Here is a 16,314-nt window from a genome sequence, read left to right on the forward strand (position 1 = left end):
TTTGTGCCCGTTGCCCCTTGTCCTGTCGCTGGGCACCGCTGAAAAGAGCCTGGGCTCGTCCTCTTGACACTCAACCTTAAGATATTTGTGTGCATTGATAAGATCCCCTCTCGGTCTTCTCCAGGCTGAACAGGCCCAGCTCTCCCAGCCTGTCCTCACAAGGGAGATGCTCCAGTCCCCTCATCATCCCCTTGGCAGCCCTCCGCTGGGCGCTCCCCAGTGGTTCCCTGTCTCTCCTGAACTGGGGAGCCCAGCACTGGACACAGCGCTCCAGGTGCGGCCTCAGCAGGGCAGAGCAGAGGGGCAGGATCACCTCCCTCCACCTGCTGGCCACGTTCCTCCCGATGCCCCCCAGGCCTCCGTGGGCCTTCTTGGCCCCCAGGGCACACTGCTGGCCCATGGGCAGCTGTCCCCCAGCACTGCCAGGCCCTTCTCCCAGAGCTGCCCCCCAGCAGGCCAGCCCCAGCCCGTGCTGGGGTTATTCCTCCCCTGGTGCAGGACCTTAGACTTGCCTTTATTGAACTTCATTAGACTCCTTCTTCTGTCCTTTCTCCAGAAGGCAGGTTACTCTGCAGCTGTGTTTGAGGTTATTTTTCTGATCTGTATGCTTCCAGGATTTTTTTGCTTCCAAGCCCTGCTGACTGTGATGTGTTTTCATTTCTCTGCATGTTGATTCCCACTGAAACTGAATGCTGAGCTGATCTATTCTTCAATATTTTGGGATGCTTTCACTGCTGTGTTAATTTTTCTGTTGTATTGTTTACTCTTTTTGAAAGACTTTAAATATGGTGACTCCGACACTGCGTGTAGAAGACTGCAGCATAGCACTTTTACCACGAAATCATGAAAAGAATCGCTGTATGGATGTTCTGCCTCCAGACAGATGCCTGCCTTTCCTCATAACAATAGATGGGGAGAGCAGTAACTACATTAATGCTGCACTGATGGATGTAAGTCTCCACTACATCATTAATAATAAAAGGGAATAAACAGCCTTCCAAACAGCAATGCCAGAAAGTAGTCAGCATAAGATGGCTGTAACCCTTCTAGCTTGTTTTCCAAAAACGTGGCACAAAATCTTTAAACTTCCAAGTACGTTCAGGATCCCACATATGTTATGTCACAGCCAAGGTTCCAAAGCCATGCTCAGAGAGCAAGTCAGGGAGTTTTGATAAATTAAATGTGTCTGGATTTCTCCCTAGTGCTTGAATTTTTAACCATCTGACCCAGGGAAAAAAGAGTTACCTATTAAGACGCTAAGGCAGTTACTTAATAATAATAAGGTTTGCAGTAATATTTCATTTCTCTTTGTTTATAATTTAAACAGTAATTTACCAAAAAAATAATTGTCTGTCAGCATAAGATAGTACACAAGCCATTAGTTCAGTCTTCCAGTTTATTTCTTGATGAATGAATGGTTCCTCTTCATGTGGGGGCAGGGGGGATGCGGGGGGGGGTGGTCTAATGCATCTATTGTAACTCTAATTCTGCTAATAGAATATTAGTAACAAGACACTTAAACCGCCTTTACAGTCTGTAGATATTCATAGACTATCTTTGTCAATTTAGAGCTATAGTAATTATGGTTGTCAAATATATAAACAACAAGAAAACAGAGTTTAGCAAAGAATGAACACATTGTAGATGGCCTTTTTTAAAAGTGAAGCTGGAGTAATAACAGATTATAGCAGTTTTTGCATTTCTTTCCTTCCAAGTTTCAAAGCATTATCCTAAAATAAGCCTAAGTTCAAAATACTCCTATGAAAAAGTGGCTGTATTATCTTTATGTTTATCTGTGTCGAGAAACTGAGAACAAAAGTTTAAGTGACTTCTCTAGGTACTCACAGTAGGTCAACGATATTTCGTATTAGAATAGAGCTTCCTTGATCTGCAATTTACAACCTTGCCATTACATTGTCTTCTTTCCTGGAGAGTTCAGTGCTGGTTTGTTGTATGAATTATGTACTGCTCAGGAAGAGCAGTGCTTAATACTTGCTTTGAAAATGCTTCCCTTCTTCGTTGTTGAAACAATGAGCTGTATCCAAAAGCGAGACTGGGCAAAAGGCTCTGAGGGAGGAGGTGATTTGGGTTGCTTTCCAGCTGAAGCACCCTAGCCAGGCACCTGCAATATCCCTGCACTGACAAACAAGAGCAGACACTTGTCCCTCTCTCTAAACACTCACGTCTCCAGCAGGCGAGATGATGCATTTCAACCTCTTCACTTCTTCGATTGAGATGCAGTTGGATCACCTCATGTAAGCCTTCAGCGCTCACTTCAAGCAAAAGGGGTAGCAAGGATGATTTTCGTTATTCAACATCAGAATGAGTTTGAGAATGTTTTTTCCTAAAAAACTGCTGGAGCTTCTAAGGGGGTAATGGAGAGCCCTTCAAGCATCTTTCATCTGCATGCAACTGCCAGCAAGACAGGACCAGTAAGGTAGAAGGCAGCTGACTGATATACCAGCAACATCAATATTGGCTGATTGCAGTTTGCCAAAACCAAAACAAAGAACTGAAGTCTTGCATGCCTTCATCTGTAACCCAAAACACATTGGATTCATTTTCTGTGATCTCTTCAGTGACTGCCTCTGAAAGAAAGATGCAAATAGCTGATCAGATTGCATCTGTGTCATGGTACAAATACTTCAGTTACAGACAGGCAGAGGCTTCCTTGCCCTCCTTAATGAAGACAACGGCAACCCCTCCCAGCAGTTGCCCCAGTATGGCTATGCTGGCCTTCAACACTCAGGAGGACATAAGTGAAAATACTAGTGTGAGATCTATGATGGAACAGTTCTGCCCAACAGTTTAGTCAACGACATATCCTGTTACTGAAAAAAAACCCAAAAGCACTGAAATTTATCCCCTGGGTAGCCTCGCTGCTGTCAGATAGACCAGAATTTCAACAGTATTTCTGAAATACAACTAGATATTTCCTTTCCTGGGCATCATTCAAATTAACAGCTAAGTGCAGACAGCCAAGATTAATCTGTCCATTAAGAGCTCAAAACAAAACTGTTGCTCAAAATTTTGTAGCAGTTGCATTGGAGGCAAAAACCTCTGATGATTTTACTCTGTGCCTGTGGCATAAAATACATTTCAGAAGTATAATATCTGCAGAAGTTATAGTCTACTCAAATACAGTTTATTAACTTTGAAGCATGTAAGAGCTCAGGAAAAAGCTGAAAACAATGTATTAATTACATAGAAAATAGAAATAATGCTTTCAGTCTCGAAGTTTTGGGGCTATGACTGGCATTCTGCTAAATGGATTTTTATCTCATACCATTCTTCTCACTATCTTGTTATTTCTTTGCAGAGCTACAAGCAACCGTCAGCTTTTATAGTTACACAGCATCCCTTACCAAATACTGTCAAAGATTTCTGGAGACTGGTCCTAGATTATCACTGCACTTCAATAGTTATGCTGAACGATGTGGATCCTGCACAAGTAAGTCCAGAAAACTGCTCCACTCAAAATAGGAATGCTAGTGCCTCAGCATTTCAGAAAAGCTTTAGGACATAATTAGTTTTATAAAACAACATTAAATACTAACACACTGAAAAATTTATTTATAGCTTGGAGATACACATAGAGAAAGAGGAATAAATCAGACCGGTAGCAGGTTCACCACCAAAATGCTAATGCACACACACATAAGTGCATGTGCCCATCATTTGTTCTGATAGGAGAACATGCTTTGAGAAGAGCCGCTAAAAGCCAAAACTGATGGTTGTGGAACTCTGACTGAAGTCTGAAACACACTAATAGCCAAAAGTCATAAAGAGAAGCCAACAATTATTCATTAGCCTGCCTGAAACAGGTCAGTGACCTTGGTCTACTTACCAGGGTATAGGTGTTCCCAGTGTGAAAATATGTGTTATGTTTGGCACAAAATTACATTGTTAGCAAGAAGATAGGAACTAAACAAGATTGGAAACTTAAGCATCTTTCGGAAGAGAAAACAGGGCAGTGAAATGTATGAGGGAGGGTAATTACCTTACAAAAGAGTTGTGCATGCTGAACATGTTCTTTAGAAAATTGGAAACCCCTACCTACTACTTTGGCAGTTTAATCACTAGCATTAATCACTAAACGTCCTAGAGCCTGGCTCGCAACTGCACAGTTCCAAGTCCTTAAACAGATACAATTTCCTTGGTTCCAACAAACTGCACCAGCCATCTGCTGGAATAACGTGGTGGTAATCTGGATTCTTGATACGTAAATATTTGTTAATTATTGGTTAAGAGCAGTCGTTATTTTTTGTAGCAGAATGCATGTCGTCTTTAGTCGATATGATGAAGAATCTTTTTAGTTTTGTTGAGTATAGCACGTACTTAGAAAAACATTTCCTCATTTCTTTTTAACACAAAGAATTTGGTTTTAAAACATATTAATCTTCTGGTTTGTCTTTCAAAGGAATGTGTAGGAACTCCACACACTATTTTAAAGATGGAATTTCTGATTCCAAGCCCTTAACTGTCTACAGGGACAGAAATAGAAATGAAAGACAAAACGTTTATTCATGAGTCTAAGATTATTTTCTGAGTGAATAAGAAAAGACTCAAGGGAGTCAGACTGTTAGGGACTGCTGAACAGAGTTTTTTTAATTTGTGGGCTATGTTTTGAATTTACAATAGTGCATGGCTATTTCAAGCATTTATTAGCCTCACAGGATTTAAAAGCTATTGGGATATGCAGTTAATGCACCTGCCTCTGCAATGTGTTAAACTTTTTCCCTCTAATGTGAGTAACAATCTTTTCATTAGGAATAAATCTCAAAACCCTTAGAGCAAACAGAAGTGGAGAGAGGGCAGAGCTTATTAAAAACACACATTACATTCAGATCTATTAATAATTACTGTTATAATTATTATTTATGTATGTGTGGAAGTGTTTAAAGGTCTGTTTAGATATTATAATTTACGTGGATTGTTATGCTCTTTTGGGAAATGAAATTCAACCCTTCACAGTGACTGTGACTTAAAGAGAGTCGCTAGCATCACGTGCATGCAAAATGCGCAGACCTAAATGCTTTTAGTTTCTTTGGAGCTTGGAAATCTTGGCTTCCTAAAACAGCTCCAGCAACAGCTCTGCTTATTACCATTTAAGCATTTTTCAAAGATCTGTAGTATTCCTATGTGTTTGAAGGATGTGTACTAAATTGTGCACATGTTAAATTTACAATAGCTGTATGGATTGTATTTTGCTATCCTGTACACTAGCATATTTCATAATAAAATTTTTTGTAAGATTTAGACAACATTTGGAAAGTAAATTGCTCAGCAGACTGAATCATGTTGGGGGGTTAAAATAAATGAAAATATATTTTCCTTCTCGAAATTTCTGTTTTTAAGTGAACTCCTGCAAATCAGACCCAGTTTTCTTTTTAATTGATGTAGTAAATGATTATGTTTTCCTAAGATGTAGTCATCTCTAAACGGCTTTGTTGAGGACTAAGCGTTACAAGAAATGCAAAACAACATCTGGAGTAAATGTGATTTGTCAGCTCAGCTCTGGATCACCAAGAGCAATGCAGCAGGATGAAGACCACAGCTGTTTTACTGAATAAAATAAGGTTCCAAATATGACATCAATGCTTCTGCAAGCAAACAAAATTTCATGATTTCGTACTTAATTTTGGTGAATGCTTGCAAAAGCTATGTGCTTGAACTGCTCTAAATATCCCTGGGAAAATGTCATTAGGAGTTTTATGGGAAAAAAATGGACAAGCAGAGTCTACCTTCAAAAACCTGCTTGCAAAGCGTTGATTTAATCTTTAAAGCATTAACACAGATGATAATTGGTTCCTGGATTAAGCCATTGTGATATTATTAGACACTAGAACTGTGCAGGATAATGGTAATACTGCTTTGTGATCTTTAGATACCTAGAAGTAATGTTTTCTGAGCACTAAAGAAAGCATATTTTATTTTTTGCTATTTTCAGATGGCATTCATAAGATGAAATTGAGCAGTTGTTGAAAATTTAAAGCAATGCTGGTATTAACTGGTATCATCAGTCATGGGTGAAACAGATGTGAAAGTTAACTCCTAAGTTTTGAGAGCTGATGCACCCTTCATAGTATAAAGCACACATTCTGATGTAGCTTGAATTATTACCAACTTTTGTGGACAGCTGGAGATACCAAGCTTTTGGTCTTCAGGCTTCATGCTGTCTCCAAGATATGGTAATATTTGACAGCATCCCCCTGTCCTGTCATAACATATTGCAGAATTGATGTTGAGTGTCAGAAATGTGTTACTCCAAATACCAGAGAATGGCGAGTACAGCAGCGAGCAATTGCATGTTCAGTTAAGTGAAAAGTGAAAGTTTAAACTTGTTCCACATAAGTAAAAGCGGAGTGCTCCAAACCGATGGAAGGTGGTGTGCTGTGTATTTTGTAAAGATATTGTGGGAGAATTTCAGTAATAAATGTAGCACCAAGAAAAATATGGAAGTTTATATTGAGGCACCGTGAAATTCAAAGCGATTAACTGTGTTCTTTTGTGTTTGTGGTCCTCTATAGCTGTGTCCTCAGTACTGGCCAGAAAATGGAGTACACCGACACGGTCCTATTCAGGTGGAGTTTGTGTCAGCTGATTTAGAGGAAGACATAATCAGCCGGATATTCCGAATTTATAACGCAGCCAGAGTAAGGATGTTATCTGCAAAACAATTTTGTCTCAGTAGATGACTCTACTCAAATCACAAAAAATGAAAGTAAAACTCACTTACAACCATTCTCATTTTTCAGCTTATTTATTTGAAAGCAATGGTGCAATACTGAGTCACACCATAATCAATGAGAAAAAAAGCCTTCTATGTGTAATTAAAGTAAAAGATATTTTAATGCATATCTCAAGTGCGTTAAATGCAAATGAAATAAAGGCAGTATTCAGATTGTATGGTAGCCAGGAAATGCTGAAATCAGTGCTGTTTTCAACAGTTTGAAATTAGCCATCTTGAATACTTGTATCCCGTGTCATGCAAAGCAAGCTGCGCACCAATACTAGGCATGTTTTTCAATACCAGTCTCGGGCTTTTACCCACTAATCACACTTCATAGTACATGTAAGCACTTCAGAGGGACAAGTACGTTCTCATATCCAGCTTTTATGCTTCCATAAATTTGACAGACTAAACAAAGCATGTCTTTCAGGCTGAGTGGAAAAAAAGATTCCACCACAGCCCAGGCGTCTCTTCCCATCCAGGTGGAGGGAGCCTTTGCAATGGACTGGAATCAATCACCAAAGAACCATAGCTAGGAATAAGCAGTATTCCTCTGTAGGAGTAGTAGCTCTCAGGACAGTGAAAGGCCCCAAAAACATGTTAATACCTGAACAGGGAAGCAGATTGTGAGCTTCAAGATACTTCTTTAATACTAAGAAGGCCCTGCATTCACGGCAACTCTGGCAACATAAAAACACAATCCCTAGCAGCGTTAATGTGAGCTTTAGCAGGCGCTGGGGCTGGCTGATGTGCTTGGGGAAGAGAGGCCATCAGCTGAAAGAAACTGGCCAGGAAATCAGTAGGTTCCAAATTTTGGCATAAAGCAGACAAAACCCATTGAAGAACATATCTAATGCTGCATCCACTTTGTCTCAATCCCTCATCTTGTTAATCTTACCTCCTCTCTATTACCTCTTACTCTAGAGAAAAAATCATAATGTCAATATTTCTGTGCGTTGCTCATTTTAAAAGTGGCACTAAAATGCCCTCACTTTGCACAGAAGTGAAAGTGGCAAATCCTAGACTACAAAAAAAGTTTTCATGTGTGTGTTTATTACGCCCTTTTCAAAGGACTGTAATTTTCTGCCACTAATACTTGTTCTATGCTCCCTTTTTATTTTAAATCACCATAAAGCAACTGTTCAGTAACGTTTCACCAGAGGGGTTCTGACTGCTGCAGAAGCACACAACAAAATAAAATGTAGTTAGATTTTTGATAAGCTGGAAACATCTGAGGGTTTCATTTCTTTTTTTCTTAATGTTTCCTGCTTCAAAATATCTTGAGAAGTTTTGACCCTTCTTGTAAAAAACAACAGAGGCACACAAACATTCTTCAAAATGCTGAAGCATATAAAAAAAGGTAGATAATTGAAGTTGTGTTGCAACTCCCTCTTTGCTACCAAGTTACAGCTATGATATTAATTATTTGCTTGATCCTGCAGCTGAGATCCTGCTCTATTCTAGTCTATTTGTTTAAAACCTCTTGTTCTAATAACTCTGTTGGAAATTAAAAGTCATAACTCCTCAAGGGCAGTTGAAATTACATTAGTAGCTTGTCAGCAGTGATCTGCTTGAACAACTTTCCTCACTGATGCAAATGTCTAAATTACGTACCAAAAAAATGCTGGGGTTTTTTCCTGCTTCTTGTCTGAATCTCCACAGCCCCAAGACGGCTATCGGATGGTGCAGCAGTTCCAGTTCCTGGGATGGCCCATGTACAGAGACACTCCAGTGTCTAAACGTTCCTTCTTGAAGCTCATCCGCCAAGTAGAGAAGTGGCAGGAAGAATATAACGGGGGAGAGGGACGCACAGTTGTACATTGCTTGTAAGTACTGAAAAAAGAGAGAAAGTAAGGGAGTACTATTACAGAAATTTGTGCCAGGTTTTACAAGATTTGTGAAGAAGTGAAGAGATGAAGAGGCATCTATCTAATCTGGAACTGGATAAATAAACTGTTCATTTACAAGCTTTGAATACAAGAAGAATTGTATGATTTTTTTATGTAGATTCGTAAGTTTCCCTCTCTGTCCCGTGGTAGATCCCTGTGAAAAGATGACGGGTACAAGTTAACTCTATTTTATATAAGATGTCCAGTGACTTTTGCAAATGGAAAATATGCATATTTATTCAGAGTAAATCAAAACTGTACCTTCAGAACAACGTACCTTTTATTTCTACAGATAAGGACTGTAGAAATGAGTAGTATTGGAGGGGTGATTCCTCTTCCAGACATAAAGCACAGAAGTAAACGTGACATGATAGACCAGTTACGATGATCTTGTAATTGCCTTACCTTTCTGTAATAATGGTATATATTTTTGTCCTCCTGTGACCTTTGTGCTCCACTGATGCAGGCTCTCATCCATTCTGCCACCATCCTTCTTTTGATAGGGCCTAATACTTGTACATGCCGTTTAACCTCAGCAGTACCTGATCTTTTAAGACTGGGTCTTCAGTGCTTGAAGTTGTATCCCTCTTCCTCTAAACATCTGTTTAAAGATGCTGCCATGACAGAGAAGGGGCACGCTAATGGGAAAAGCACATGCTACCACACTTCCAAAAGTTGGGACCCAATGTTAGAATGATGGAGGAAAATCCAACAATGAATTAATAATTCCCACTATCACTGACCTTGAACAAGTCATTGCTCTTCAGTTTCCCCATCTGTAGAATGGGGGTAATAATGCTTTCATCAAAGGGGCATTGTGCAGTGCGATTAATTAATGTTTTGAGTTCTTTAGCTGAAAAGACCCTTTTGAAGTGCAAATTACTGTTATCTCTGAGGTGGCTGATGATATTAAATAGTTGTACAACATCACACATGCGTCACTTCCAGGCAGTAAAGAAAGAAAAAGCTCTAGTATAATCCTTTTAAATTACTTTATTTTAATTAAAATTCTCAAAGAGTCCCACAATATCAGGCAATGTTTTGGCAGCAGAGAGCATTCTATTCATACTGTCTGGATGTGACAGATGTGCGACGTTGTATCTTCCTTTGAAAATCAACCATTTGCGAAGCTGGTTTGAAAGGCCTGCTACCTAACTAGTCTGCACTCTGGTAATTACTAAAGTTTATTATTTTCAGTGAAGCACAGCCTAAAGATTCTGATTAGAATAGCTGTAGAAATAATAGGGTTTCCGGAAAGAAAGATATTCTCTTAAAGATTAAAAATAACTGGGGCTAAAGTATTATTAAATACTGGGTTTGATCATGCATATGAACGTTTGTGCCTGTTTTCTTTGTTAGCAAGTCACTTTGGGTTCTCATCCTCCGATACTGTGGGTGGAGGGGGAATACATACACTTCTAAAAGTAGTCATTGCCAGGCAGGTGGCCCCTCTGCCTGCTGCCAGGGGTGAACACATCAGCCAGGGAATATCGCAGCACCACCTACTGCCGTGCCAAATGCACAGCCACCAGAAGGGCTCCTACAAATGAGACTTTGGGCACTTTTGCTGTCCCTCCGAAATGCCTTTGGGTCCAGGAGAAAAACACCAGGATCTGGAATAAAAGAACTCAAAGATCCACTTTCTCTATAACATTTCCAGGCCTGATGCTCACTGCAATCTTGTGTGTTTACGGCACGAAGGGGTATTGAACAGAATCTAAAAGTACCTTGTTCTTATTTTAGCATCCTCTTTGTGCTTCTCAAGTGTTCACTGAAGGGTGGTGCAGAACTCAGCCATTCAGTTCCCTCCAGGCTTTCAGTCTGCTGAATTCTGAATTCTGAATTGCTGCTTTGAGATCTTTCAGCCCATTAATTCCAATTTAAAATTATGTTCTGCTTAGAGTTCGGCAGCCTTTGGGGGCAGGAATGTTCTGTGTTTTCTCCCTACTGGAACTCATGCCTTTTGTAGCCATCTCTGGTGCTGTACGAACTTGTAACATAAAGTCAATTGTAACTGAGCCATTTTATCACTTTTATTGTAGGAATGGAGGTGGCCGCAGTGGGACATTTTGTGCAATCAGTATTGTTTGTGAAATGCTTCGACATCAGAGGGCTGTTGACGTATTCCATGCTGTGAAGACACTGAGGAATAATAAGCCTAACATGGTGGACCTTCTGGTATGAGCTTTTTAACTGCACCACTAAATAGAGAATGTTCCTTTTTCTCAGAAGACTCGGTAAGATTTCCAGGATTTGCAGTGGGAGTTGTTCACAAAGCAAGCAAGTCATTTTCAAAAGGGATAATGAAGTCACTTCACTTGTAAGAGTATTTTTACACTTCTTTCTTCCCAAGGAGACTTTGTCTCTGTTCATTTGAATTTTTTAAGAGTTTTAAACTTTCAGCCGAACATCCTTATTAATTTCCTTTTCTAGCAGGCTGAGCCAAGTGGAGTGCAGCCCTTGCATAGTAGAAATAATAGTTATGTAAAATGAAATGCCAGATTTTCAAATTATATTTTTTATAAATAGCTTAATCGCCTAATATTTATCAAAGCCATGAATTTCAGTTTGACATCCAGAATATTGCATTTAATTACGGTTGCTGTATCTCATAGAAAGATTAAAGAAGTTCAGAAACAAGGGGCCATGTGCAATTATTTTCCTAGAGAGTGTTTTATGAGCCTTTTTTTTAAATGGAGAATTGCTGAAGTGCCAGCTGCTATGCCAGAAGAGCTGCAGAACAGCTTAAACCAGCAGGTTCTTACACTCCAGTGTATAGTTCTATACTTGGAGATGGGTGTAGCATGGTACCTTATTCTGAAGCCTGGGCTATAAATGACACTGTTTTACAACATCCTGCTGTAGAGGCAGCTGTATTCGATTTAGTATCATAGGCAGAAGGAAGCAGTGTCTGGGCAGCTTCAGGGATGCTAAACCAATCTGAGCTACTTTTCCAAGCTCTGGTTAAAGAAGTTTCAACATCATTTCTACAGAGTGCCCAGGGTGAGGCAGGAGGCATCTGGCAGAACTGGTCCAGCCTCTTGTAATTTTAGGAAAGATCCTCCTCTCTTGGATGAGTTACTGAGATCTGGGTGTGAAACACGCTGCAGAATGTGCAGAAAGCAGGAAGGAAGAGTGAGGCTTTCAGGCTCATGTGTGGATGGGTAGGGTTATCCACTTCCCCACCACATGTATCACTGCACCTCGTCTGTCCCATGGAAGAACAGCTCCCACCACATCCTCCATTGCAGTGCTCTCACTTAGCCTACCTGTGCAGTCCCAGACCCTCCCCTAGGCCCTGCTCTGGCCAGGCTCATGGAAAAAAGCCAGATGTTGCCAGCTGTGCAAAGCAGGGAGGGAGTTTACAAGCAGCACCACGGGGCCATGAGTCAGCAACTGTGGATGTTGTAGCAGTGAGAAACTATCAAGTTTTTGCAGTGGTGGGTGGGAACAGCTTAGTTGGCTCCTCTTCCTGTAGTTTATATTCTCAGGAGGAGAATCATCATGCTGAGAACCTTACATTTTTATTTCCGAGATATTAAGAAAAATGTCCTACTTCTTCATTCAGATAGTATAATTTGGATAGAGACTTGGCAGGCCTGCTGTTCTCTGTTCTCCCAGAGCTTAAGTCCACAGAACTCACTGATCTCTTATTCATTTATTGTATAAAAATAAAAAGAAAATTACCAGTGTGAAGATGTACAGTTGAAGAAAATGTTCTCTATAAATTCCCACTGGTGACAGTTCTCCAGGTATAGATTTGTCAGGCAGCTGTCTCCATTTTTCAGCAGAGAATGTTTTTAATCAAAAGCTAAATGTATTATTTTAGAATATAAAAATAGCTTTTAACAAATTGAGGATGGTATTGAGAATATCTGGATGGCATTGAGAGGCTTTGTAAGGCTTTTCCATTAGGAGACTTCAAAGCACTTGTGAAGGAGATCAGTATTGTTTTCCTTGTTTTACAGAGGAACGAAGGCAGGAGACAATCAGGATTTTTCCCATTGTCATGTAATTCACGGACAGAGCAGAGTTAGAACCACATCTCTTCAGTCTTGGTCTGCTACCTTGTAGGAACAAATATTTGAGTTAGCAAGGTTTCAATTTCCGTGTAGATTGTTTCACGGTAAAAGGGAAATGGAACATCGAGTTCTTTTCCTGATGCTGTTACTGACTTTATCCCTTATGATCCTTCTTATATTAAAGTGTCTTTGCCTCAGTTTCCATATTTGAAAAATGAGAACAATAATATTCATCTACATTTGTAAAATTCTGTGGTAAAAGATCAAATGCTCAGAATTATAACAGTATTTCACAAAAACAGTTTCAAGACTGCTTTATCAATACCTGTTATGCACTTTCTGACAAGAAGAAGGGCAATGTTTATGGCCCATACTTAGAGATTCATCTCTTAATTTCATTGAAACATTTGGGTTTCCTGCAAGTGTAAAAATCTGAATGCCACATCCATATGATATGGAAATCTATGAAATTCAGCCATCATACAAAGGTAACACATGGTATTACAAAATGTCTGTTACAGACCACCCAAAGCATTTTGTGGTAAATGTTATTGGACCTACCAATAGGTGTCCTAGGGAAAAAAAAAATATATGTGTGTGTATATATATATATATATATATATATATATGAAGCTAGCTAACATAAAGAGACTTTTAGTATCCACCATCAAGTGAATAGTAAAAATGTATGAGGGACACACATGAGTGAACACAGTGGGAAATAATAGAAGTCTAGTCTTTAAGACAGGTATTCAGTTTGCTAAAAATGGCTTATTCTTATGGATCAGTAAATCAGCATAAAATGATCATAGGAAAATGGAAACGGATGAGTGCCTGATCTCATGTTTTGAGCTGTTATGTAGTTATAGAATAATTTTCATTTATTTAGAAACATATATGCAAAATAAAAGCAGAAAAGGAATAATTTACATAGTACTCCTTTCTTTCCTTTCTTCTTTTTTATTCTTTTCTCATTCTGAAGAAGACACAAGCAATTTATGGAACCCTGCAGGATCTTAAAACCTTACATGCAATTCATTCATAACTTAGGTGGTACGTCCACCGTGGATTTGCTTTCTTTTGAAGTGACAGCTCTCAACAAAGGAACTTAGAAATTCTCCATGCTTGTTAATGGCTTTTTGATTGTTGCAATATTATTTGGTCCTTACATGTTAAGGTTGACTCTCCTTTCAGCTAAAATGTGACCCAAAATCACAAGTACAGGCCGAAAGAGTCAATCCTTTAAAATGTTTGTTGAATGAAAAATAAAACACATCTGAAGTGTAATTCTAACCTTCCTGCTTGTGATGTTGGGAAGGTGAAGGCTGAGTGCTCTCAGGTAGTTAAGTCTGTTGTTCCTGTGTGATAGTACATGCTTAGTTATCTTTTATTATCTGATTCAAGTGCATAAGAGAAAGAGGCATTTCAGCAGCAGCAATAGTCATAAAACTGGCAAGTATTTCCAGACTGAATTTTTAGAAACCAGAGCCCTTGGATTCAGGGAACCTGCACCTACTATTTCTTTCAGCTTTTTTGTTTCATTTAAATGTTTGTAGCATTGCTCAATATTGTGAGTAGCAAGAATGAAAACAGAAGAGGGATACATGTGCCCACACAAAGCAGTGAGGCCATCAGTGACTGCCATCAGAGCACTGGCCTCTCTATACCGCTGAAGATGTGAAAGGGCGAAGCCACAGCCCCTGGGCTCTGAAGGCTGCAGACTGGGTTTGCATGCCACAGGAAGGGGATTTCCCTGGAACTGGCCCTGTTTCCAAGCAGCTGCAAATAAAACCAGTTGGCACCTGAAAACTTAGCCCAGATAACAGCCTAACTTACACATCACCATTAATTGCTAAAAATTAATTGGAATTAATCCAATTAATTTAGCTCAGACCTGATCTCACAGCGTGGGTTTGGGCTGTATGTAGAGAAGGAACAGTAAGCAGCTCTTGCCCTGAAGTGTTGCAAGTATATGAATGACATTAAAATAAAAGTTACGACCTGGGAAGTACTAGACACTGGGTCTATTTTAAGATAACATTTCCAGGGAGAAACGTCAATAACTCCTATTCAGGCAAAGTGCTACATGAGCATTTTGACAGATGACAGAAGGGCTACAAGTCAATTTGCTTACGTGTAGTCAATTTTTCTCTTACAAGTCTATTAGAGCAGCTAAATGCGCATCTAATATAAGCAGTACCATAAGTGACTGTGTGTAGTGTCTATTGTCTGGTTAATATAAAGATTTTCTTATCTGAATATAAATTGGATTTGCAAACTGGTTCCCTTTGACAACAGCTGAAAGTAAATAATTTTAACAGAAGAGAAATATTGATCCCCTTAATTAAGTTCCTTCAATAACCGACTTCGTGGTTTTCTTTTGATTTTTCAGGATCAATACAAATTCTGCTATGAAGTGGCTCTGGAATACTTGAATTCTGGCTGATTGAATAAACAGCACAGACAGATCCTTCTTTCACCACCACAAACAAAGCAAGTTGCTTCATGATATCTGTGTAAATGAGATGAAGACTTCTCAGTGTTATGCTTATACTGCTTTGTATAATTGGCTCTTTTTAAGAGCCCAAAAAGATGTTTATAAAACTGCTTGCACTGCCCGTTTTCCACAATAATGCCGCTGCTTGACACCCATATGAACGTACACCAAACCACATGGCAGTTGTTGAACACTGTATTCGTACATAGCCATTGATGTGGTGAAGCAGCATAGTCCTTTGGTAAATAAGAGAGCACAATTATATTCTTATGAAGGAATTTGTACTTTTTGGTTATATTTCGTTGCCTGTGATTCTCAGTTATTGTCACAGCCTAGTGTACATTTTTGTTCTGTGGAGAATGCTGTCTGGCATTTTGATAAGATATTATTTTAGTTATATTTGTATTCTAACACGTGCATAATAAATGAATCATATGTAGCTTATCTGAACTAATGGAAAGACATATACCAAATCATGTTAACTTTGTTGAGTTGTGATTTCTTCTACTTTGTACCATTTCAGAGAGAGAATCTTGATAGAGATACGGTTAGAAAATGCAAAATACAGGATGCTCAGATTAATATATCCAAAGCTTTTTCATTTGTTTATATTGTAAATACTTTTTGATTTCATCAAATTATTTATTCATTGAAATTAATTTTTTTGTGAAGCACAGTGAGTGACAATCATTTTTATTAAGCCCTGGAAATGCTTACTGTATGATAGTGTAAACATTTGTTTACCTTGTATGGATTCTCAGCTCAATAAATAATTACATACATGATAAAATCTCATTTGATTTAATATCTCTTGGCATCTGAGCACCTTCAACTAAGCCTCTTTTAAGATTAATTCTTGTAAATACTGAGCTACCTCCAGAGCGTGGTCATTGTGTGATCCGGTGTTGATCCAGCCAATAGCAAGATGTGCCGTGCCAACATATAAAAAGAGGTGGATTGAATGTTTAAAGATGCATATGCACAAATGCAGAACCTTAAAATCACCCTGCTGTATGAAGAAGAGATGATGTTGGGCTTGCAGTACTCGGTCTTGTCACAGCATTCCTCCGCAGCCCTGGGCATGCCCTGCCATTCGCTCCGGGATCGCTGCTGCAAAAGGGGTGATGGTGCATCTGTTCTCGGGAAGAATGACTGCTGTGAGGGGGAAGTAAT

The 16,314-nt window shown here is 39.3% G+C and overlaps 1 protein-coding gene across 9 annotated transcripts in view; it reads left to right on the forward strand.

Moving 5' to 3' along the window:
- PTPRM (protein tyrosine phosphatase receptor type M) overlaps positions 1-15,931 on the forward strand; it is a 481,749-nt gene extending 465,818 nt beyond the window's left edge. For all 9 annotated transcript variants that reach the window (XM_056332147.1, XM_056332148.1, XM_056332152.1 and 6 more), the window contains 6 exons: positions 777-950; positions 3,320-3,451; positions 6,531-6,656; positions 8,396-8,559; positions 10,665-10,800; positions 15,037-15,931. In XM_056332147.1, coding sequence (XP_056188122.1) covers positions 777-950; positions 3,320-3,451; positions 6,531-6,656; positions 8,396-8,559; positions 10,665-10,800; positions 15,037-15,090 — 786 coding nt within the window. In that variant the 3' untranslated portion in view covers positions 15,091-15,931. The remainder of the gene's footprint in view (positions 1-776; positions 951-3,319; positions 3,452-6,530; positions 6,657-8,395; positions 8,560-10,664; positions 10,801-15,036) is intronic.
- Positions 15,932-16,314: the final 383 nt, after the last annotated feature.

This window comes from Falco biarmicus, chromosome 3, assembly GCF_023638135.1.
Source record: "Falco biarmicus isolate bFalBia1 chromosome 3, bFalBia1.pri, whole genome shotgun sequence".
In the NCBI taxonomy this organism is placed as follows: Eukaryota; Metazoa; Chordata; class Aves; order Falconiformes; family Falconidae; genus Falco; species Falco biarmicus.